The sequence below is a fragment of the Phaethon aethereus genome (assembly GCF_964289735.1).
Source record: "Phaethon aethereus genome assembly, chromosome: 34".
In the NCBI taxonomy this organism is placed as follows: domain Eukaryota; kingdom Metazoa; phylum Chordata; class Aves; order Phaethontiformes; family Phaethontidae; genus Phaethon; species Phaethon aethereus.
In genome coordinates this window covers 519,407-543,822 of record NC_138610.1, presented here as the reverse complement: position 1 = coordinate 543,822, position 24,416 = coordinate 519,407, and the positions used below count along the sequence as shown (strand labels likewise).

Below are 24,416 nucleotides of genomic sequence, written 5' to 3'. Positions count from 1 at the left end.
CCAGGCGGTACCGGCGTTCCCAGGAAGAGCCACTTCAACCCGGGGCCAAGGATGCCCCGCACCGACCAGAGGGCACATTTCTCAACGCCATCGAGACATCCCTCCACGGGGGTGAGGAGTGAAGGTCGTGGGGCCGGTGCACCAACCGCCCAATCCAGAGCCCCAAGCCAGCCCCAGCGTGACCCCAGGGACCCTGGTCCCCTGCCAGCAGCCCCGAGACCCCAACTCATGGCAAGAAGGAGTCGGCACCGGCAGTGGCACTGAGCAGCAAGGCACGCACTGGTGCACGTCCCAAACCCAGGCAGCCCAGCTGGCTGCGCCTGTCCCCCACGGGGGGCCAAACCCCACGCCAGGGGCTGCCAGAGCAGCTGCACATGCCGCCGCACGTGCCGCAGCCTCCCGCCGACTCCCTGCTATCCCTCAGGCCCTGGCGGGGCCTCACCACTGCGCCCATCCCACCGCAGGAGCAGGAGGACTCGGTGCCCATCACAGACGAGCAGCAGCCCGAGCGGGAGCGCATGACCAGGCTGGCCCAGGAGGGGCGGGAGCGGGCGGCCCTGCAGATGCCACTGGGCCAGCTGCAGTTTTTTGTGCAGAGGGAGGCTGACATGGAGACAGCCAACGAGTACGGCTACCCCTAACCCACCGCTCCAGCATGGTTCCCCGTAGCCCCCACATGCAGAAAAGAACCAGAGACAGAGACCTGCACCCACCTGCTCCAGCCCCCACCCTCTCCCAGAACCCCATCTCTTCCTTAATTCCAGCCCCCACCCTCTCCCAGAACCCCATTTCTTCCTTAATTCATTACACAAGTTGGGTTTAATTCTTTACACAATATTGGAGTTTGTGTTTTCCCTCATGACAAGGATTTCGGTAACAATTCGTTCCAATTTGGGCTCTTGTAGGAGATTAATTTGCTTTATGGTCACCCAAAACAACAGGGAAAACCATTAACTTGAGTAGTCTTGTTCATGCACGTTTTGGAAGCAGGAAGTGATTTTGTTACTGTGAAAACACATAAAAACAGCTGGTAATGCTTTAGTAATTATATGATTTGTGACCATTATTTCAGCAACTGCTGTTATTCTGGACTTGACTGCATAACAGAGAGAAAACACAGACGTACATTACGTATAAAACGCCGTACTGAAAAGATCATTAAGGTTACAGAAACAAAAAAAAATACAACCGTAGCACTTCCTAGCTTATTGAATTTTGATTTTGCAATTCAAAACATACATTCCCTAACACAGTTTAGATTGGCAATTACTTTGTGGGTTTGAAAAAACTAAACCATTGTATGGCATTTTATGGATACATCCTGGGCTCTAAGCAGAGCTTAGGGCTTTTAGACCCCATATAGACCTCTACCTAAGGGCAGTTACAAAGTGCCTCTGTCTAGTCCTGCTCTCAACATGGCACGAAAGAGACCACCCCTCCGCTCCCATTCCTGGGTTTCTAGCCACATTTTCAGGCAGGGTTTGTATAGGTTCAAGACCGCTTGCCTTGGAAAAGGAAAGGAATGTGAAGAGGCCACTTTAAATCGGCCACTACAGGGACTGTCAAAGCTAACGCCGCTTTCCTTCTGACATCTTCAGGAACCAATCTGGACATGCCTGTAGTCCTACAGGCCCCGGTGCTAAGTTACACGTGGCACAGCACAATTTAAAGGTTACAAATGACCCTGCTGTTTTGTTAAGTTGTCTTGGCGTTTTTCATTCTTGCTGAAAACAACTTATCCATGCCCGTGCTTAGTCAAAGTCCAATTTTACAAAATGTCATGCCTGGATATATCGCTAGAAGTCACATCTAGTTGCTGGTTCATTGCTTTGGCATTGTATCTACAGACATGATAACAGTTAATTAAGCTAACAGGTGCCTACTGGCTACGTTAATTAACGCACATCAAAGGGCAAAGCCCGCTGCGTAGTCTTGTTGGGAATTTGCCTTTGGAGAGATGGCTATTTGTTTCTCTACTGTTTTAGCCATGGGCTAATCATATTGCCTGTTTCCACGGTGCTCAACTTCCCTGTCTAAAAGCTCCTTTTTCAGCACCAACCTCCTCTTCACCTGCTCCTAAGTTCACACAGCGATCTTTCTCCTGTTTGCCTGTGTCTCACCGCAGCAGGAGCCCAGAGGGAATGCAGCCCTCTCGGCAGCAAGGCGCGTCCTGCCGACCTGCCCGGGGCTGCCAGGCAGGCATCCCGACTGCTCACCCGGGCTCCCGTTACAGGCAGCGGAGAATAAAAGCCACCGCCGGGGTGTTGGCAACCGTCCGGCAGACTCCAGATGTGGGGCAGGCAAGGGAAGTCTGGCTGATCCGTTGGCTACGTGTAAACTGAAGCCTACAGTGCAGATCCTTGAAGTGCGGTGAGCTGAACCCCCCACCAGTCCCAGCTGCGACGCAGACGCAGCGGGTTCTATCACCTTCTCACAAATTTATGTGCCTTAAGTCACCTGTACTTGGACACACTGTCACAGAGAGACACACGCACACAGACAGCGTCCTGTATTTTCTGAGAGACTCAGCGCCGTTGCCCAACGCGTAAAGAGAAACAGTGCAACAGGTACTGAACTGGCCAAAGGAGGGAGCGAGACGTCAGACATCCTGAACGTCGGATTAAGGGCCAACTCTCTCAAGCCAGGGGTGCCCTAATGGGAAGGGGAATGTTCCTTTGCCATGCGTTAGATCAGTGCATGGCTTTCCATGCATCGCTAGCACTTTGCTTACCTGGGGATAGAAGGTGATTAAGGGAAAAATAAAGCAGGGAATAATCGCCCTCCTGTCATGTTAAATGCCTAGAACTATGTTTCCCACTGGGCTCCACGCTTGGTCTGACAGCGCTAAAGTGTGCAGCTAGAACATGGACAATGTCATCTTATTTCAGGCCAGACTCCCATTAAGCAGTAATCTTAAGGCAAGCTTCTGCCTGCAAGAACAGACTTTCATCTGTTTTGATGTTTTTAAACAGAAAGTTAGAAAACAGCCCGTGATCCCTTTGCTGCTGCTGCAAAGACGCTACGGTTGACTTTCCTTCAGCCTGCAAGGCTGGCACTCTGTCACAAAAGGCAAATCTCACAGCTTGCTCCACCATTCTTAAATGCTAGGAAAGGTAAAGGTTACTTTCACACTCACCGAAGGATGGACTTCTACGTATCCATGGGCGACTTTACCAGCAATGTGCAAAGGAAAATTAACCAGATGCTGTTATAAAACTGCCTGTTGTGGGGAAACCCACAGAACAAGGAAATCCAGAGAGACAGCATGGTTCTTTCACAACATCCCTCCAGTAGAAACAGCTATTTTACATAGAGAGGAGGGTAACAGGACAATAGATTAGGTTACTCTTTTTTCTACAGTTTCTTGTGTCTATTTTTTGCCCTGTTTTGCCAGTAACTAAAAGAATTGGAAACTTGGTCAGGAAAGTGCCAATTGGTCTTTAACTGTCAATGCTTCTGTTCCCCCATTAAAGCTTGCTGAAAATCCACCTTAGCTGTGGCAGTTCTATTCTGACAAACCACAGTCACAGCTCCTGAGTTCAGGAGCGTGCAAAAAATGTTTTGAATTTTGCATTTCACCACAAAACTAATTGCTTTTTTAGCACACATTAAGTGTCAACTTAGACAGTCATATGTCTTCATTATGCAGGTTAAAAAAAAAAGATGCTTTCCCTCAAAAGAAGAGAAATGTCAGTAAATTCTGGAGATTAACCTCACAGTTTCTAGGACTTCCGAGAAGCTCTCCCAGTCCGCATTTTAGCAGTTGCACTGGTTGAACCAGCAAACTGAGGAAATTGCAGACCCCACTGCCACACACTACCAGGCGTGGGGAACTGAACCACTGCAGGTAAATCTGTCCAAAAGCTGTCCACACCCGGTGGGATAGAGACACCCCCTTATTAGCTGAAGCTGTTGACAGAAGCTTTACCAAAGTCATGGTATCTTACTGGCATTTTTGTTTAAAAATCAACTCCGTTATTAAGGAACAGCCAAAGAACACATCGATACAGAAGCCAACTAGTAGTAAAAACCTCCACTTACTTGCTACATGTGTGGCCAGCCAGGGTCTGTCCGGCAAATACAATACAGAAAAAGCCAAAGAAAAGAAAACGCGAACTGCAGCACAGACTTGCTCTCTCATTTTTGCAACGATAGGTCACTATTTTGCAGACTCTAGGCATCCAGGAGGATAAAGGACATCCCCATCACATCTGCAGGCTCTTGGACGGGAATGCCCACACCACGAGGGTCTTCCTGGAGTGAGCCTGCTATGGAGATTGCTCGGGACACTTCTGCCTGCCTTCTCGCCCTCTGTGACACCGTTCCTGTTACATCACAATGGCAGCCGTTCTGGGTTGGTTTGCGAGTTTATGCACAGCAACCTCGTCCTCTGCATGGGGTTTGCGTGGCAAGGTTGTGGCAGCAGGGCTGCAGGGGTGGCTTCTGTGAGAAGCTGCTAGAAGCTTCCCCTGTGTCCCATAGAGCCCGTGCCCGGCGGGGCCAAGCCAGGCAGCAACGGGGGCAGCACCTCTGGGATAACATATTTCAGAAGGGGACAAAACCGGCACGTGGCATTTGCAGCTGGAGAGAGGAGAACATGTGAGAACAGCCCTGCAGACACCAAGGTCTGTGCGGAAGGAGGGGCAGGAGGTGCTCCAGGCGCCGCAGCAGAGGTTCCCCTGCAGCCCCTGCTGAAGACCATGGTGAGGCAGGCTGTGCCCCTGCAGCCATGCAGCTCCACGCTGGAGCAGATCTCCACCTGCAACCCGGGGAGGACCCCCCGCCGGGGCAGGGGGATGCCCGAAGGAGGCCGTAACCCCGTGGGACACCCGCGCTGCAGCAGGATCCTGGCAGGACCTGCGGAAAAGACATCCGGAGCAAAGCTGAGCCCGTGTGCTGGTGCACATCCCAGCCCTTTGCCTTGTACCTGGGCCACTCTAAATTGCCTGACCAGCCTCGGCCTCTGAACAAAGGGTTTGGCAGAGAGAGGCCCTCAGCTGTACCAGGCGCTCTTGTGTAGACGAGGAGGAGAATGGCACTGAGGGTATCAGGGACGCAATCACCTGAACAAGGTACAGGACAGGAACAGAACTAATCAATTATCTCCAGACAATCCTGGCAGTGGTACCGTCAAAACCTTCAGAAATCACCTGCCTGCATTGTGGAAACTCACTGATGCCTAAAGACAGTCATCTCCCAGTCCTATAAAGAGTGGTCCCAAGTGAGACCCTTTGAGTTCTCCTGGACCGCAGCGGGCTGCAACCTGCACCTCCCTCTGAGTGGGACGCCTCTCAGAGCCCGTGAACCCTCAAGTTCACGATCAGCTCAGAGGCTCGACTGTGCAGCCATTGAGCGACGCAAAGCATTCGATGTATTTGACTGAATTCCAGGGGGATATTGAATAGGTACCTTGGTACATCTCTATCTCTTTTCTCTAGATCTCTTTATGGGTCTCTGTCTCTACACCTATAGGTGTGCGTGTGATTAAGGACTTCTAAGTTTCAGTGGATTATGCTGCTAAGTTTTATATGATTTGATACTGTGACTTATCTCGGCATTGTTAGTGAATGTGATTGCTGCTATTTTGTATTGGATAAATTGCCATCTTTAAGTTACAGGAAGCACAAAATCATAGTCTGTATCACTACACCAGAATCCCCGATACCCTGTCCCTTTAGTCATAAACTGTTGACCAAATCTGGGAATAGGAGTGGATTCAGTCGCACCTAGACTCCTCTCTGAAAAGGACTTTAGAAAGCATGGGGGTCCTCTCTGAATCTCGTGACTCAATGGAAGGGTCTCTCCTACTTTCCCTCCTCAAATATACACATTAACTCGATTTGATAGACGAGTAAATCATTCCAGTTTAATTGTTCTATCTGCACAGCTTTTCCACCTTGAATAAGGAATAGAGTGGACCTTGCCATCGCCTTCTGCTAACTCATGCTTTTTACAAATCTAGATTAAAATCATGCGCTTTCTGGTATCTTTGGTGGTGATTCTTCAAACAGCCTAAATTATCCATTCGTGACAGCCCAGGAAGCAGGGAGGGATGGGGGGGATATGTTTTAAGATTTCGTCTTATTTCTCATTATCCTACTCTGATTTTGGTTGGCAAGAATTTAAAATAATTTTCCCAAGTTGAGGCTGTTTAGCCTGTGATTGTAATTGCTGAATGACCTCTCCCTGTCCTCTGCTCTGAGTTGGTTTCTTTTGGATGGTCTTTCTTTGCCTTTTCCTCCACGACTGGTCTAGATTCTGGGTGATCTTCTATCACTTTTGGATGAATTTTCTGTGGGGTACCAAGAGTCTTCGCATCCTTTTGAGAGGAAGATGTTTAAACATTGTCTGTCTTTGGCATGTCCTCCTTCACTTGTTTCACAGGAGGTTCCATTTGAGGAGATTTTTCACGCTCGCTGTCCACCTTCACTTGGGAAGCTTTAGCTCGTTTTCTTATATTGTCCTTCTGAGGAGGAACAGCCACTTCTGCTTCCCGCTTTGTCTTGCCAGGTTTTGCTTTTCGCTCATCCTTCTCTTTCTTCTTTTTAGACCCTGGCTTGAAAGCCATAGAATCTGCTCCCAAATGCTCATCCCTCATCTCAGGGGTGGCATCATCTCTGCTTGGGAGCATGAACAATGAGTCCCTTTGAACAACTTCTCCTGTAACTGGCTCTCTTGGTTTTCTCGCACCTTCTAGCAACTCATCATTGAGAAAGCCTTCATTCGCATCCTCTTTCCTTCCCTCCTGGTGTTTTTTAGGTTTATTTCCTTTGTCATCTCCACGTGGATTTTGCATCTCCCTCTCTTTGTTGCCACGGCTCTCTCTTCCGGAAGGTTGTTCAGGGTAATTTCCAGCTCTATTACAGCTGCGCTGCCTATGCCCCACAGGATAATCCTCCCTATGTCCCCGAGCATATGGCGAATACTCTCGTCTGGTCCCAGGTGGACCAAAGCAGCCTGGAGAAAAGTTCCCTCTCTTTACTGGAGGATGAAGTTGAGCACCAACACCATTGCCCTTGTAAAACTTTTCACACCACTCTCTGTAGTTCCTTTCCCATTCTCCGTATCCTTGCTCTCCAAATGGATCTCCAAAGTCAATAGATCTGCCATCGGAAGATTTCATATCATACGGTGGAACTTGTCTGTACCGGTTAAAATACTCCCTTCCTCCTTCCCCTTGAGATATAGTCCATTTCCTGGGAGATTGGCCTCGGACTACTGGAGGCCTTGACCGTGAATGGTGTCTTCTGTGTGGGGGTGACTTTGACCTCGACCGGTGATAACCATGTGGCCTTGACCAGGAATGACAGTTCTTGTGACTCTTCCCTTTGCCTCTTCTTGGATATGGTGGTGATCGTGAGTAGGAGCGAGAATGGGAACGACTAAATGATCGAGAGTACGAGCAAGAGTAGGAAGAACCTGTTCTTGACTTGGAGTAGGTATGCGAACTTGTAGAGGAAGATGAAGTACTATAGGGAGAGTTGGACCTTAAAAAAAACACAACACAAAAAAATTGATCAAGTTAATTCAAAACAGTTACTCTCCTCAGCTTTTTGGAGAGTTGGACCTTAAAAAAACCAGAACACAAAAAACCAGATGAAGTTAATTCAAAACAGTTACTCTCCCCAGCTTTTTTCCTCCCAGATTTCCTTTGGCTATTGATTGATTTAAGGTGCTGTATACTGGCCTCTACTGGGACATGAACGTGCACATTTTTCACTCCTCAACCACTACACGCAGTGCAAATCCCTTTTGTTGCAGTCAGATGCAAAAAGAGCAAGTCTTCATGGCTACCGTGCAGTATCAAACATCGAGAGAACACGATGTAGCATTAATACAGTAAAGATCAATGTTAAAATGCTGCTTGGACTATTTAACTTCACTACTTCTTTGCAATTTGTATGGGATGCAAAATTCTTACGTCCAGTTGTCTTTAATCAACACTTCTGGCCAGATGTGCTAGCAAAATCTTACACATACCTCTAGCTCTAACCAGGGATAGTGACTGCATTTCAAGAGAAATCATCTCGAAAAGCTTCTGAACTCAGCCTCGACTAGGATGACTCAATGCCATTACTCTAGGACAGATACTGGCAGCATGAGCAAGAGAGAGCTTTTCAGCACTCCTGCCCAAGTGACTTTTGGGGATAGAAAACATCAGCTACCCTGAGGTTTTTCTTCACAAGGAGTTCTTTCATTATTTTGTAAAGAACCCTTTCGCATCATTCCGCAGACGTTCATGAGCATCTTCCCTCCTCTATAAATCCTTCAGCAATTCAAGATTTCCTTACAAACAAGTCTGAGTCATGAGACAAATTTTACAAGGTCAAAACCATACTAGCATAAGCCACCAGTTTGCAGTCCAGCTTGAAATCTCTCTGTGTACCCACATGTGGTAAACAGAAGAGGAGATGAAGACAACGTCTCTCACAGATCTCCTCCAAAGTGCTTTGAGGAAATGGTTACAAGCAGAATAGGGAGATGCAGAAAATCCAGCAACTACACCTCTTCAATTTCTGGCCTCCTCAAGGCTGTCAGGCGGTGAAGGATGCCATTACAGAGAAGCTTTACTAAAAGAGAAACCTGTTCCTTAACAACTGCTGCCAAATTATAACTGCCAGTCAACTGTAATCTCTGCCGTATTTAAGCTAGGAATGCACACATGAAACTCCTGTCGCTGCTAATCCCTGGGATCATCCCATCCGTCTAGCAACAGAGCGGTGGAGTGGAATGCCTCCTGATTCTTCCAGACAATCTGCTTCTCCATAATGGACATGTAAAGCACGTACCTGGAAACCGAACGCTCCTTTCGAGACTTGTTATATTCCATCACTTCCTTAGCAAACTCATCCTTTGTAAACTCATCGGGTTTGGACTTTTTCTTGTCCCTGTGAAAACAAGTTTGACCTTTACTACCATTGTAGTTTGACCTTCGTTACCAAGACATCAAGAAACACAACATGGCCACTAGGAGAAAATGCCTACTGCATGCAAATGCAAAAGGTGAACAGCTAACATCGAAGGAAGACCAGCTTAGAATACCTACAACTTTTAGCCAATATTTTAGAACTACATTTGTCTTGTCTCAGTTTTGCATGTTTACCCTTTGCAAAGAAAAAGTACATGACATTATGACACCGTGACGATTCTTGCATTTTGTTGATGTCAGGTGCACTGTGGTGTAACTGCAGTCTGATATGCTATTGAAATACAACAACGAAAACCAAGGCAACTTCATTGAGCCAAATACTTACTCCTCTTGCAGTCTCTGCTGTTCTCGGTAAAACTCCTCCCTTGATAAAGGAGGTGCTTGTGTCATGAGGATGGTATTTGCATGAGCCCTTGGCACTGCTGTTGCTACCCAAGCTGATGACATGTTGGCAGGAGCTGGAGGATATCCTGGAGGGGGAACAGCGTACCCAGCAGATGGAAGCTGACCAGGTGGAAAGTGAAGAGGAGACTGTGCTGGTGGTAGCCCTGAAGGAAGTGCATGGGGTGGTGGAGGGTATGAGGGAGCTGGAGGCACAGGCACGACAACGGATGTTGATGCTGCTTCTGTTGGGGCATGAGTCCTTTGGGAACGTCCACTGCGCAGGCGTCCTCGATTTGAACTTCTGAAGAAACCCAAAAACATGTGTCACTCTTTGTCACACTCTGCCCTGATTGTAAAGAGGAAAGCGAATGAAGCGGCAGCCTGGTGGCGAGCACTTCCTACCCTCAACTTCAGCATTTTTCTCCCTGCTTTCCCTTCACTTGAGACTATGCTCCCTTCTTGATCCTCATGCTTGCCTTCCAGACCCTCGCCCACAACAGCTCCCGCAGTCTTCTCCCCTTATACTCCGCTTTGTGACCGTGGATGGAGGCTGCCTGTGCTTAAAAGACACTCCCATGTCCCATGTGCCAAGCGCCCACCGCTCCTCTGCCACTCCTTGATGTACTTACTGCTTATACTTACTACTGAAGATCACACTTCTGATCCTCAAAGTACTGCACAAATATTAACTAATCTTCTCTCAAACTTCTTTTAGCTTCTTCCACAGGCATCACCTGTGGTCTTGCCTCATGATGATGTCTTTGGCCTGTTCTTGTCCCTGAATTGTTATTTTCTTGCTTACTAAATTTGAGAGTTTTAGGAAATCTGTGGAATCGTCCTGGCTTTTGTTGTGCTTTATCTTTAAGACATTATAAACACAATGCACGCTTACAACCGATCTCTAACAAAGGCGTACCAAAAGGAAGGACTAACTTGACACGGCAATAATAGATCAAACAAACGCCTCTCTCTCCCACTGAGAGAAAGCACCTTGGCTCGTTGAGATGAGAACATTGAAGAAAGTCAAAATTGTCATCAAATAACAGCCTTGACTTTTCCAAGAATTTGCTCCACCAGTATCCGCTAAGTTGTGAAATAAAGAATGTTGGAGGCTGATTTGTATTGGGGAATCAATGTCTTCAGGTCTGTTCAGCCAGTAATCAAAAGGGTGGCTTTCCACCCAATCCTTTAGTTATATTTCATTTTTAGATGTACTGCTGGTTCCCTCAAAAACTGCTCCTTTTTCAGAGTCCTCTTTTCAATCACGTACTGGAGTTTTACTTTAAATACTCTACTGCAAGCACAGATCCCCTTTGTCAAAGCCAAATCAAATTAAGCCCTTTAAAAATTAATCACCGCTTGTATTCTCCACAACTATCTGGGCATACTTACTCCATTATAAATCAGCTGTAGTCTAAGTTAAGTGTTACGGCCTCGTTGAACAGGTTACGGGTCGTAATATACCGGATTTCTGTAGAATACTTACCGTTGCCAGCCTGGTCTGCCACCAGCTGAGCCAACTGTGCTGCCTGTGATTGCATGAGCTTTTGGCGTAGGGAGAGGAAAAAGAGAAAAATCCCATTTAGTTTATCTCAAGACAGCTTTTTAAAAGAAATTCTAAAGTTATAGTGACTTACCGGTTGAGGGTACTGATTGCCCTTGGGGGCCCAGAAGCCTTGGGATCGCTGGTTGCCTTAGTGCAGGAACGTGATCGCCCTTGTCAATACATGCAAACAGTTAGAAATTAAACTCCACTAAAAGGCAACAGTCACTGCATCATTTGAAAGAAAACTGACCTCCTCTTCCAACAAGCTGCTGGTTGACAGAGAGGGAAATTTCAGAAGTTCAGTAGCAGTCACCAGAGCAGCAGGAGGTAACACAGTATCAGCATCACTACAAAAAAAAAAAAAAAGTTATTATTCAAACAGCGTTTTCAAGTGCTACTGGAAATAGCAAGTCCAAGGTGAGAAAAGGCTGACTACTGTTAATGGGGAAAAAAATTTTAAAAATCTTCATCAGATTTACAGATGTGAAGTTGGCCCATTCTTAATGAAGACTGGAAAGAAGTCGATTTGGACTACTGGCATGCCAAGAGAAAGCTCACTGGAAAAATATCTTCTTAAGCTAGCTGCACGTGAAAGGGTTAGAGCACATACAAGTCACACACTGAATCTCAGTTTTGGAAGACGCAAGAACTGAAATTCTATGAGGAAATGTTTATGTGCGAGTGCAGAGGCTGCCTTAGAGGTTCTTCTGAATTGCGGTTCTTTGCATTCAACGCTACAGCTGAGCCTGACAGTCTTCTGGACAGAGAGGCTATTTGCAGCCCAGGCATAAAGCTGAAAGGCCACAAGGCCTAAACAATCGTACAGATCTTTCACGTCTTTTCATGTGACTTCACCGGGCTGCAAACTCAGACTTTCATGTTTGTAAATACTTCAAAGTTACGGCGTTTCAGTGTTTATTAGCCAGGTCAGCACGCGTCACCGACTGCCCTTTGTGTTACTGAGGATGACTCTGACTTATCGTAAGATTGATGGTAGAAATACCGTAGAAAAAAGTAATAGGAAAACACCTGCTCAGTTTTAGCTCTAATTGTGCTTTTACAGGTTTCATGAAACTGTTGCTTCCTCCGTACTAGAGAGAAATTAATGCACTCAAGAAGCTTTGACATAACTAGAGGGCTCCTTTAGGAGTTGCTAGCCACATGAAACCAAAGGGCCCCTGGGCAAAATGTGCCTCTTTCAGGGTAAAACTGGTAGCCGATGACTGATAAGGGAACTAAGCAAGAAATACTTCTGAGAAAATCCTTGCATGAGACACACTTCCGAGTTATCAAAGTGTCCTCATTCAAAGTAAATACAAAACCCAGAACTTCCACTAGTATCGGGAACTGTCACTACCGATAGATAAATAGCTAGTGGAGAAGCTCAACAAGAAGAAGAATCTAACTTGAGCATTTTAGTGTCCTTTATATCCCTGTTGATCTACAGATTTACTTACCAAAGAGGTCCGTCCGGCTGTTCAGCACAGAGAGACAGGGACACTGCTGGAGGGAGACCAGAGGTGACGACAGAAGACGGATTTACTGGCAGCCCAACGGCCACAGAGGACTGACCAGAGGCCAACGATGACAAAGCAGCAGCAGAATGAGGAGCCAGGGATGCTAATGGAGTCATTAGTGGGTCCTGCTGTCTGGAAACTGCTGGCCGGAGCTGAGGCTGCATGTTGTGCGCTCTTGTTTGTCTCGTTAGTGGTGGTGGAGGTGGTGGAGGTGGCGGCTGCTGCTGACGTTGCTGCTGAATCTGCTCTCTGTAGCCAGTTCCATTATTGAAGTTGTTCACAGCCTAGAGGCAGAAAAACACGTACAGAAAGGCACTATGAAACTTCAGTAGATGTACGAACAAAAGCCTCCCCAGAGCAAAATTACTTGTGTGTTCCTGTAAACATTATCAATCCTAAAATCAATCAACATACAGGTATAGGAAGGCATCAGGTGAAACACTGACCCTAACGATGGGTAACGCAGAGTATCTCTATTTACAGTACCTCAGTGTTAACACCAAATTTGAAAGTGAGGCAATCACGTTAAGCAAAAGTGTGACCTGAATTTGCCAGATTCTCTCTAAAGAGTTGTAAGCTTCTCTAACACCAGATAACGGCTCTGAAAAGTAAATTTAGCCTTATTCCATTTAGCCTTGCTTAAGGAGATGTAAACGAGTATTTTCTTCCCTTTCAGCTTTTCGCAAATAGACCTGTCTAACAAACAGTTTACATAAATGTCAGCATGTCACCTGGCGTAACAACTTGTTGGCAGTCAAAGCATCGGGAGAAACGTCTGTTTGATGACACGTTGGGCATGTATGTTCCTCAGATTCCAGTAACGCTGTTCTAATACCTGTGAATAATGAGAACCGTCAAAAGAGTTTTCAGCAAAACTAAGGAAAATGTTGGGGTTCTAATCAATTATAAAAACACGTATATGATTAATGGGTGAATACAGTCTTGAACTGAGAGCCTGAAGCGGTAAATGTCCAATAGTGTAAAAAATGTCCAGCATGCAGCAAATAACTAAGCAGTGTTGATATTTCACTGTTGTTACTTGGAAGCTGTAGAGTAGGCTGTGTCTTGATGTTTGGACTGGTCTTTCCACTGTGCAGGACAGTGAGAAGTCACCAACCTCAAGGTTGATGAATAAAACACATCTCAAAAAACCGTTCATAGATTCAAGTTCTGAAGGATTTCACCAACTCTCCTGTGGAGAAGAATGTGGATTAAACGCCCAACTCTCCGTTTGTTGCAGACCACAATAAGTCACCAGAGCAGGCTATAGAATTTTGCATGAGAGAAAGGGCTGGGGACAAACTAAATGCATTCAGTATCTCATACTGTAATCACCTGCACGGTTACACATTCTTCTCAGAGTCATCCTTCCACATGTACAGAGGGTTTAACTAGACACGTAACCAGGGAAAAAAGCTTTCTGCCTTTTTTTTCTGCCCTTTGCATAAGAAGGGTCCTCTCCCGTTCTGGGTATACTCAGGTATCAAACAGAACGGGTAACCAAGTAATTTCGTTCTCTCCCAGTTCTGCCTTCGGAAGGTCAGATGCCATGTTTTGAGTTAACGACCGTGGGAGTAAGACTTACATTCGTCACAGTAACTGTTTCCACAGCAGGGAGTAACAGCTGCGTCACTCATGACCTCTTTGCAAATGAGACATAACAACTCCTCTGGAATAGGAGCGTCTGAGGAGGAGGAGGAGGACGGCTCCTCTGGTGAAAAGGGAGGCTTTTCCTTCTTTCCTCTAGCATACGCTTCCCTGGAGGCGGGGCGGGGAAGGAAAAACAACAAGTGAAAGATGGGCAAAGGAGAACTTTTCCAAGCTTTGGATTTTCCGCAAGGAAGGTAAAATAGATGGCATTCTTCTCACTCCACATTAGCCTTCTAAAGCGTAGGCATTTAGTTTCAACTACTTCTCTTTGGCCACCACACCAGAAGAGGGAGGGGGAACAATTTTCCTTCTGCAGAACTCTCCCATTCATGGGATCAACTAAGAGATTGGCTCAGACTAGAAAAATCATTTTTCGACATCCAGAAATCAGCTGAAATGAATCCCACCTCTCCTCTGCCAGAGGGTCAATGTAAATTGCAGGCTCAGGATCAAGTGAGTCTCCGATTAAATACACTTTATGAATAAAAGAAAACTATGTCTCAGCTTCTACAAAAGGAGATCCATGACAGCCACAAACAGAAGTGCTACCAAGTGCATTTCTTCTCAGACACTCTTGTCACCACACAGTAGGATTTTCTTAGGGTAAAGCAAAACAGGAAAACATCTGTCTGGTTCACACATGAGATTTGATCAAAGCCAGAGGGGGAGGAAATCTCACTCACACAGCTATTTGTTAAATTGGGCAAGAAGCCTTTGAAACGTCAAAGAGAAGCAAAACAAGCTTTCGAGGAGAATGACTCCAACGGTAAGCACTAGTGAAATCTTCTGCAGACCTACAGATTCTAGGTGTACCACAAGTTGAACCAACTTCCAGGGGTGTGAACAGCAGGACCAGTCTATTTCCATATTAGAAAGTATCACAGATTTTAAGGCGACGATACAATGATGGTGCTTCCTCCCTCGTAATTACAGACGCTGGCCAACTTGCTTGCATTGCCACTCGGACACACACGCATGGTTTCTCTCGTTCCCTTTCTGCTCAGTCCCATTAATCCCATACTTACGCACTAATAATTGGTATGGCGTATTTCCCAGTGCTTGTCAGCATAGCGCCCTTTATACTGGGATCTTTCACCTCCATCAGGAAACTCCTCGGAATTCCTGTGCTCCTTTTAATTCTGGGAACAGACTCAAAAATTCTGTCCTGTTAAGAAAAGAAGTGCAGATATCTCTCATCTTAAGACCCACCCTTAAAAGGACATTTCAATGATGATTTTCAGCAGCAAAAGCCTTTAATCCTCTCCTTTTACCCAGTGTAAGGCTTGCTCGACTAAAATACCTTTCTTCCTAAAGGAATATAGCCAGGGTGTCCCAAAGGCTTGAGCAGTGTTTTGAACTCGGTCAACATCCTTTGGCTTAACGTCAGGTTCCTTAAGGGTGAAATATCCCTTGGCTCACCATCCACTCGGAGAAGAGACACAACCCCGCTCCTCCTTCAAAGCGCAGTTCAGAGTGAGAGCTTAACTCGGTGCTCTGAATCCGACACTGAGAAACTGAGATTCACCTTCTCTAGTGAAGGTGGAATTCATATCTCACGCATATACATTCAGCAACTGATGTCAAACGGCATGGCTACTCAGCCAGGTGCTTGTGTAACTAAAACACGCAAACATTGAACGGATGGGGTCGACCGAAACATCTTGGGTTTTTACAAAATACTGAAAACTGTGAACTGTCATTAAAAAGCGTTGAAACCAGAAAGATTTCCAATAAAATTGAAATGTATAAAAATATGCATGACAGTGTGCAGAGAAAGATCTATGGACATATGTAATGTCCATGGCCTAGAAGGAAGAAAATGTTACATTTATAACTCCAGGTTTCCCGTGAATTGTAAAGGGCTTTGCAACATTGCCACATGACCTCTGCGTTTCACCCCAAAAGAAACAATTCTTAACATGAGTATTCATGTATTTGTTACGGAACTGCCAAGGGAAAACAATTTAAAAGTAAGTCACACCAGAAGTCCCCCGCAATCTTACCCCCTTTGTTGGGCAGTTCTTTACACAGTGGCCAGGTTTTCCACAACCAAAGCAAGTATATGATGTCAGAGGTGGACCCAAGGCTTTCTTCGTGTAACTAAAGGTGTTTTGGGGAAAAAAAAGAAAAAGGATGCATGTGTTAAATCCATGTTTGTTAAAACCAACAAGTTTACAGGTTTTCCATCATCGCCAAAGATCGGATTTGACATTATCCACACTTACTTGGCTGGATCATATTCACGGCAAGACTGGATCATCATGGCTTTTATTTTATCTTCTTCGGCAGCATTGGCTTCAGCCAGATTGGCAGTCTGTTGTTTAATAGGTAATCGTTTGAGAGGCACATTAGAAACACATTGAAGCGCACACAGCCAAAGACAACACCACTCACCCAAGCCTGTACAGAGCAGCACAACACTAGCTGAGGTTGCCTGAAAATAGCTGCTTATATAAAAAATAGTTGTGCTGAAAGTGTTCTGGGGAGTCCTTACACCATGAAATGATGCTTATGTGCCTGTTAACCTACTTGAAAAGAGCATTCTTGGGCACTCAAAACCTTAGGCTCAGGTTGGACCTTATAAAGACTTGTGCACCTACTCCAGTTTTCTTCCAAGTGGACTGAAGCTATGCACAGAAAAAGTTAGACCTGCCGCTATTATTAAAGGGATCTTTAAGCTCCAGCCTATTTGAAGGAGAAGACAGCCACTGTACATTGAATTGAGAAAGATGAAGGCAAGTACCATTGTTTACATTTGCAGCATCAGAAGGATACACAACTTAAAGGTCAGGGAAGTTGGTTTTGCTTGCTGAAATTCAGCTTCACACACAGAAGCATTACAGAGATTCAAGCTTTTTAGAGCCCCTCAGCAAGACAAAAGACTCTTTTCAGTAGAAATCGTGCTGTAGGCAGTCCAAACTGCACGTTCCTCCCTGCTAAATTCTTCATATTAACTGATGTAACTAGGAACATTTGCACAATCTACACTGTCTGTGTCCCAACAAATTAGACCGTGTTGTCCACTCTAGATATACTGCAATTTATGAAATTGTGCAGCATTCCAAGAACGGATCTATAACTATAATGACTAGAAATTCAAAAATAGCCATGCCATTGCCCATGCGACAGAAACGCTTCTACTTTGGCTGTTACAACTGCCCCCAAGATGTCCATAACCAAGAGCCAATTCAGTTCTTCTGTGAACATTGTGTTTGTTTCCAATGTAAACCTAACGAAATGTGTGAACAAGTCAACAGCTTCTGCAAGGCTGCTGCTTTGTGTCTTGAAGCTGAGTCATACTGCAACACTATGTGGAGGCTGATAAGGTGCTCCCCTTCGATCTTCCCAAAGTGGGAACTGCTCTTCACAGGATACTATCAACAGCTACACAGGCTTTAAAGTTAAAATAAATAATTAAAAACTACATTAAAGTTTTCTTCCCATTACAACAGTCATCCTGCTATAGATCACAGTGTTCAATTTAAAAATTTGAAGCAAACACTTTTTTTTTTATGTATTTGACAAGAAAAAAAAAATATATACCTTAATCAGCTGGGCCAGAGAAAGAGGTGCAGAAGAGTCATCACTCTGTTCACAAAAAATTAAAAACATCTTTAAGTTTTACAATCAAAACCTAGCAATAGTCAACCTCTACGGTAGTCGGAAATTCTGCACTATATCCTCTGAGCATCACTGAAAGAGGCATTTCCAACCTAGTGTCATTTGCCTGTGTTCAAAATAAAGTCCAAACCCACGACAGCTTAGGAGTGCCTATGTGGTTAAGGAGAAGAAACTAAAACAACCAAAGCTGCTTGAGATTATGTATTGCTCCAGAATGTCTCAGGGAGGGAGCCTTGTCAAATGCTCACAACTGCTTAAAAGTCCAAGGGGTAAGGAAGCTGTCAACTGTCCGCTAAAAGGGATTCTAAAACAATATTTATGTTTCTTGGAAAAGGAAGCATCACTACAGAAAACTTATTTTCAGTGTAGTTTGTAAATCAATCAGCGTCTCATCATTTATAAATGCACACGGCTATGCCTTTATGAACACAGCCTAGTTGCCTGTCAAAATCAAGCATGGGCACATCAGCCCTGAAACAGGAACTCTGCCTCTCCTCTCCATAAGTTTAAAAATGCCAGGCTCACCACACCCCACAAAACCCAAATGCAAACACCACTCCAAAGCATCCGCCATAAAAGAAACCCACCACTTTATCAAGAAAAAAAATAAGCTGCTCAAATTATTGAAATTAAGGTGTCTGCCATGACAGAGTAGCCTATAAAAACTGAGAAAATGGATTTCTTGTCGTGTATTAGACCGCAGGCCACACTACGCAAATTAGATTGGGAAGTGTGAGAATTTAATATTATTCTCCTTGCCAGCAGACCAAAACCAAGTCTTAATGATGACAAAAACATGGATTCAGAGCACAATCCTGGGATTTTTTTTTTTCTCCTTTGCAACCACACTCCTCCCTCCCAGCTACCTCCTGCAACAGCTTGCAGGAATGAAGTCCTCAGGCCACCAGTCAGCAACGGACTGCGGCATTTACTGGGATCTAAGATGACATGCGGTTTTTCCACAAGTCAAAAGGGTAGCTCTCATCTGGTTCCTTTTCCAGGATATTGAATTCTATGATGCCACAAGCAGCAGTTAAGCTGACACTAGTAAAACATCATCAGAAAGACATCCAAATCACTGCTTAGTTTTTTAGAAACGTAGAATAAAATTTCTATGATGCTGAATCAAATACATTGTACATACAGCATCTATGTTTTAGTGGAAAATATATTAGGTTAATGTTGGGGAAATTAACACAAGGCTACATTGATTGGAATTAAGTGCAGTGTGTAGAAAAAAGTGTGAGATGGTGTTTTACATACGCCTCTTGATATTCCACTCACTGGCTCAGTTTGACATCTGGAAGAAGAAATAAAAGTGATCAGAACTTAAAAGAAAGCCCTTGTGCCCAACATACAGCAGTGACGACAGATTACAGAACTTGAACATCAAAACGTGATGTGCTGATAGTCTAGTGCATGTGGAAACGTATTCATATACATAAACGGCTCTCTCTTGGTACCTTCAGTGCAACTAAAAAAACCCCAGAAGCTCATTTCTACTTTGTCAGAAAATTACTCTAAGACTTACAGAAATAGAACACCAAAGTGCCTCAGATATTTTGTCTCTGCTACATAAGTATCAAAAATATGAAGTCTGTACTACAGTTTTGTGTCTTAAACATGGTGACTAAAAATAGTAGTAGAAATGTCACCTGAAGGCAGTGCCTAGGATTTTCTGCGATTTAGGAGTCCTGTAGGGAAAAAAAAAAAAAAAAAAGGACTTAATTGCCAGAATTTGCTTTAAGATAACCTTGAAAATGCTACAGTATTTGGGGAAATATTTATTACATCTGGGAACTTGCTGAGATTCCACATACTCATTGATCTGTATCTGCCTGCAGATCATCATGAATGAGACATGCAGCCATCGATGTAGTTAACAAATAATTCCAGCATCATCCCAAGTGTCCCATCAGCAGAGCTGGCAACCCTTGGTCTTTCCCCTCTAGCTAGTATGCAAAAACACCAGATTTGGGGCATAAGGATACCTGCCATATGCCACCCCCCCTGCCCCAAATGCAAAGAATAGACGGATTCGCAGAAACACTGAGAATCAGACTCTTCTGAGATGGGAACAAATTCTAAGTTTACACTCCAGTGCGTACCTGTCTTCACTCTAAAAGCAAGACAAGCAAACACGTGTAACAAGGAATCTCTCCACGTAGAGGAAACAGCATCGAAAACTTGGCGCTCAGAAAAAACAACCCCAAGATCAAACCAAATAGAATCATTCTTAACAGTTACCGTTGTTGGAGTTTGAACCCCATGTCCCAGCAGGCCGAAAAGCATAAGTTTACTTTGGGACAGGAACAATAAAATCTACCCCATTACAACAAAAAGTAACAGCAGCTTTAACCAGAAAGATACAATCTGAGTGCCTCTGGAAAGGAACATCAATTAGAAAAGGTAACACACCCAAACCACTAACACAGAACACAGTGCTTTATGGATACCTACAGAACGTATGTTTTGCTGGTAGCTTTAACTCCTCCGACAGGGATTCTTCTCACAATTACTGATGAGTTCTTAGGAATCAGGGCATTAGCCTCTGTGTATTCTGAAAACAACATAAATGCAGAAAAAAACATTAGTCAATTCATAAGAATGTATATGAATATGTAATTACACAGCGCGGCAGAGAGGGAAGCCCTTTGCAGATAGAAAAGCCAGATTTCAGATGTAACGGTGCATTTTTATCGTCTCAGCACACTAGCAGTACATTCCAAGAAATCTTCAGGTTTGAGAACCAAACGCAAGCAGCACAATCTTTTCCATTTTTTTTTGAGAGAGCGTGAATGCCAACAGCAAAATGCTCCCAAAGGTCACTAAAGGAGAGTCTGCTAGCGCATGAGGTTCTGTCCTGATCTAGCTTAAGTGGCTTTTGCTTCTGTTAGGCTACAAAACCAAGGGATCTTTGGAGAAAAACAAAGCACAGCCAAGTCTCACCTGTGTAAAGCAGATCTGAAGTTAGACAAGCTTGCCCTGCAACAAAACAGGCCCTTAGCTAAAGCATGAAATCTCTGCGCCGTTGCTTTCATAGCTGTTCACTAAAAGCGATTCGGCCACGCTGCTGGTGCTCAAGGCCGACAGAACACAGAAGACAGCCGGCCACCTCTGCGTATGGCTTGCAGCTTAAGACTGCAGACTTAAGACTTAAGGGATGTGGTACCAGTTGGCTTTAATACATTTCTATTTCCTTCGCCTCGATTAATTGAATTAATTTTGGTTGATGGCACCTTAATAAAGGTGAAGTCAAACAACGCAGACTAAAAAGTTAACTTTCTTTTTCTTCTTTTAATAGGAAAGGATTAAAGCTGGAGCACTATTCCTGAAGTGCCTGGAAATTTTTGTTTGCTTGATTTGAATTTAACAGATGCCAGCTTAGTCTAGCAGCTCTCGGACAAAACTGGCATCTCCCAGCAGGAACCTTTTCCTCCTGGGCAGCAATATCCCCGAGCAGAGACTTGGCAACAAATCTTTCTATTTCTGAAAAGTCACACCCCAAGGCCTGTAATCACATTCAAACTTGTCAAGACAGCAGCTTACCAAACTGAAATATCATACTAAGTACCACGAAACCATTATCATCTCTGAGAATCAAGCACCACTTTTTAGGTTTAAAAGAATTTATGACTTCTCTAAGAACGTTTCTTACGTATAGTCACCATAAATGCTCTGATATGGTTCACACGTAGTACCAGGGAAAAAAAATGCTTAGAGACATATGGTGAAATGATGCTCGATAGCACCTGAACGACAATGTCTTTGGTGTAGAAAAGAAGCGATATTAACAAGAAATTCCAAGGTGTCATTTAGATACGGAGAACATCCATGGCAGAGGGGCCATTAGAGGGTCTGCACAGATGGTAACTCACAGCTACACTCTTGATCCAAAGTGTTGCTAGCGAGCAGTTGCTGCAACAGCCACCAAGCCAGTTTTCCAGTGCAGTGGAGTAAAGCAAGGTGATCACAAAACGAAGTCACCAAAGACAATTTATTTCTTCAAAGTAGCCACCTGTTCTCTTCCCATCCCTTTCAGCTTTCTCCACCTGATTTCCAAGACATCTGGAGAGGTTATTAATATAAGATATCCTCCCATATTTCCTTATCATTTTACCTAGCAGAATTCCAGGAAAGCAAAAATTTCTAAGCCCTGTACATCACACATCAACCACACATTCTTCTATGCCTGCTCCGCGCCCAAAGCACAGATCTGAAGGTAGTTGTCAGAACAGCAACCACAAAAGAACAGCCCTGAGGCCCCCAACACAAGCCACAGCTACCGAGCGTGGCCGAATCACATTATCGCTTCCCAGCCCGTGTAAGCCCCTGCGCCGCTTGCCCTCCCAGTCCCCCCGCAGGCCGGCAAGATGGGCCTCAGGCTGACTCAGGCTACGTGGGGACGAGCCACAAAGAGCAGAGCGTGGCTCCCACAGGCCATGGCCATCACAGGGTGGTCTGTGACACTGCCAGCCGGGCAGTCCCCGAGCCCCCACGCCCGCCGCCCCCACGCACCTTCTTTGGTCTGGGCGTTGGTGATCTGCAGGTCACAGGTGGCCGCCTTCAGCTTCTCCCGGCCCATGATCTGGCGCTTGAGGTCGCACAGGGAGATGTGGAGGCCGGTGAAGGTGACCGTGTCATAGCTCAGCTTGGAGGAGAACTTGTAGTGGACGCACGACATGGTCGGGGCCTGCTCCCCGACGGCGTCTACTACAGCGGACCGAGGGGGCTGAGCTCACCCCCGCAACAAGTCCGGCCTGCGGCCCTCAGCGACGGGCGGGCGGGCGGATGACGGGGAGAGGCCCCCGCGGCCCCGGCTCGGCCTCTGCTCCCTCTCTCACGCAGCGCTCCCAGGCCCAACCACTCGCTGTGGGCACTCGGGCACCTCTGCCTCAGCGTTCCGTTGGCGGTTTAACGGACGCCAGCCGCAGGGGCTGCCCTGATCGCATCACTGCGCGTGCCCAACGGAACACTGCACCCCCCCGCGCCTCACCTGGCCTGTGGTGTCCCTCCTGTCACCCCCCTGGGCCTGCCACTGCCTGGTGTCCTGTCACACCCCAGGCCTGTGGTGTCCCTCCTGCCACCCCCCTGGGCAGTCACTGCCCGGTGTCCTTTCACACCCCAGGCCTGTGGGGACCCTCCTGTCACCCCGAAGGCCTGTCACCGCCTGCTGTCCCTCCTGTCACCCCCAGGCTGTCACTACCCGCTGTCCCCTCCTGGCAGCAGCCGGCCAGGACAAGACAGCCTGGGGAAGATGCAGTGGGCTTTGCCGTGCGGCACTTGGCTGCCCGTGCCCAGGCCCAGCGAAGGGAGGGGACATCTCAGGGTGTCCGAGTGTCTCTTCTTGCATTTACGGGAAGTTCGGTCAAAGAGCCAATGGCCATTGATGGTTATTGCCATAAACCCATCTGCTTGTACTGGTACCGCTTCCACAAAAAGAAGACGACAGGTCATTGTCAGAGGAGACTCCCTTCTGAAGGGCACAGAAGGCCCCATATGCAGACCGGACCCACTTCTTAGGGAAGTCTGCTGCCTCCCTGGGGCCCCAGTTAAAGCTGTGAAGAATAAGCTTCCTACCCTGGTACGGCCTCAGATTATTCTCCATTATTGATTTTTCATGTAGGTAGTGACAAAGTTGCAGCAAGAAGTCCAAGGGCAATCAAGAGAGACTTCGGGGCCTTGGCACGACTGGCTAAGGGATCAGGAGCACAAGTAGGTTCTCCTCAGTTCTTCCAGTTGCAGGAATGCTGACGGAAGGAACAGGAAGAGCCAGCAGCTTGAGCCCGGTGACACCGGCAGAATTGGGAGGTTTTTGATCATGAGCTGGTCCACACGACACCAGGCCTGCTGGTGACAGGTGGGGTACACGTGTCTCAAAGGGGGAAAAGGGTCTTTGCACAGGACTTAGCAGGGCTCCATGAAAGAGCCTTAAACTAGATTCGAAGGGGGAAGGGGATAAAACCAGGCTCGCTAGAGATGAGCCTGGGGGCAGCACGCCGATGTTTGAGGGATGGTGCTAGCGAGGTGCTGCAGTCTGCCAGCTCAGTGGAGGTAGGGAGCATGGAGAGCTGTGTGACAGCAAAGACGCAAGGGTTATTGATGTGTTAGAAACCATAGCAGAACTGCCCCTTTGGACTTCCGGAGGGCATACTGGAGTCACTGTGTTCAGCCAGCTGGGCAGAGGATAGGGAATCCCCCATATGATGCGTCCCGTCTGCCTGGTGGGCCTGTCCCAGGGAAGGCAGGGTGCAGTTCTAAGAGTCTCTCGCTTGCTCGCTCTCCCTGATAGCCTCAACCTAGTCACCTCCTCCCGCAGCTCGGTCACTGCGTGGAAGAGTTCCTCTCCCTGGACGCACCTCCCACAGCTGTGCTCACTGCTGCCGTCCATCAGCATTGCATCCGTCCGTTGCCTCAGCCGAGGACACTGGGACGGACAGAGCGAGCGAGAGTAGGTCAGTTGAGGTATGAATGACAGTGGCAACACAAAGACTGGAACTAAACAAGAAGCCAAACAAGCCAATGGCCTAACCCAAGAATAACCCAAGCATCCTGCCTTCCTACTGCCAAAACAGGACGGTGGTTCATACCTTAAAGGCTACTTAGCCCTTTGCAGGACCAGGCCTAGACATGAAGACTACAGCGCTAAGCTGTTTTACAGGGGGGTTTTTTCCTTTTTTTTTTTTTTTTTTTAACACTGGGTGGCTGTTGCTTCACTTGCTCTTTTGACTGTCACAATTTCAAAGTGAGTGTACAGCTTATTCACAGG

At 46.2% G+C, this 24,416-nt stretch overlaps 1 protein-coding gene across 1 annotated transcript; it reads right to left on the bottom strand.

Moving 5' to 3' along the window:
* Positions 1 to 6,151: 6,151 nt before the first annotated feature.
* LOC309414902 (E3 ubiquitin-protein ligase RBBP6-like) lies at positions 6,152 to 22,846 on the bottom strand (the record flags this gene model as incomplete). The annotated part of the gene is given in 18 exon segments (XM_082012281.1): positions 6,152 to 6,337; positions 6,341 to 7,487; positions 8,790 to 8,888; positions 9,255 to 9,614; positions 10,800 to 10,857; positions 10,951 to 11,029; positions 11,110 to 11,206; positions 12,317 to 12,660; positions 13,108 to 13,211; positions 13,962 to 14,134; positions 15,052 to 15,191; positions 16,030 to 16,126; positions 16,252 to 16,340; positions 17,570 to 17,614; positions 18,911 to 18,947; positions 19,303 to 19,341; positions 20,108 to 20,207; positions 22,166 to 22,846. Coding segments are annotated over 18 exon segments (3,360 nt in total). The 5' UTR covers positions 22,332 to 22,846.
* Positions 22,847 to 24,416: the final 1,570 nt, after the last annotated feature.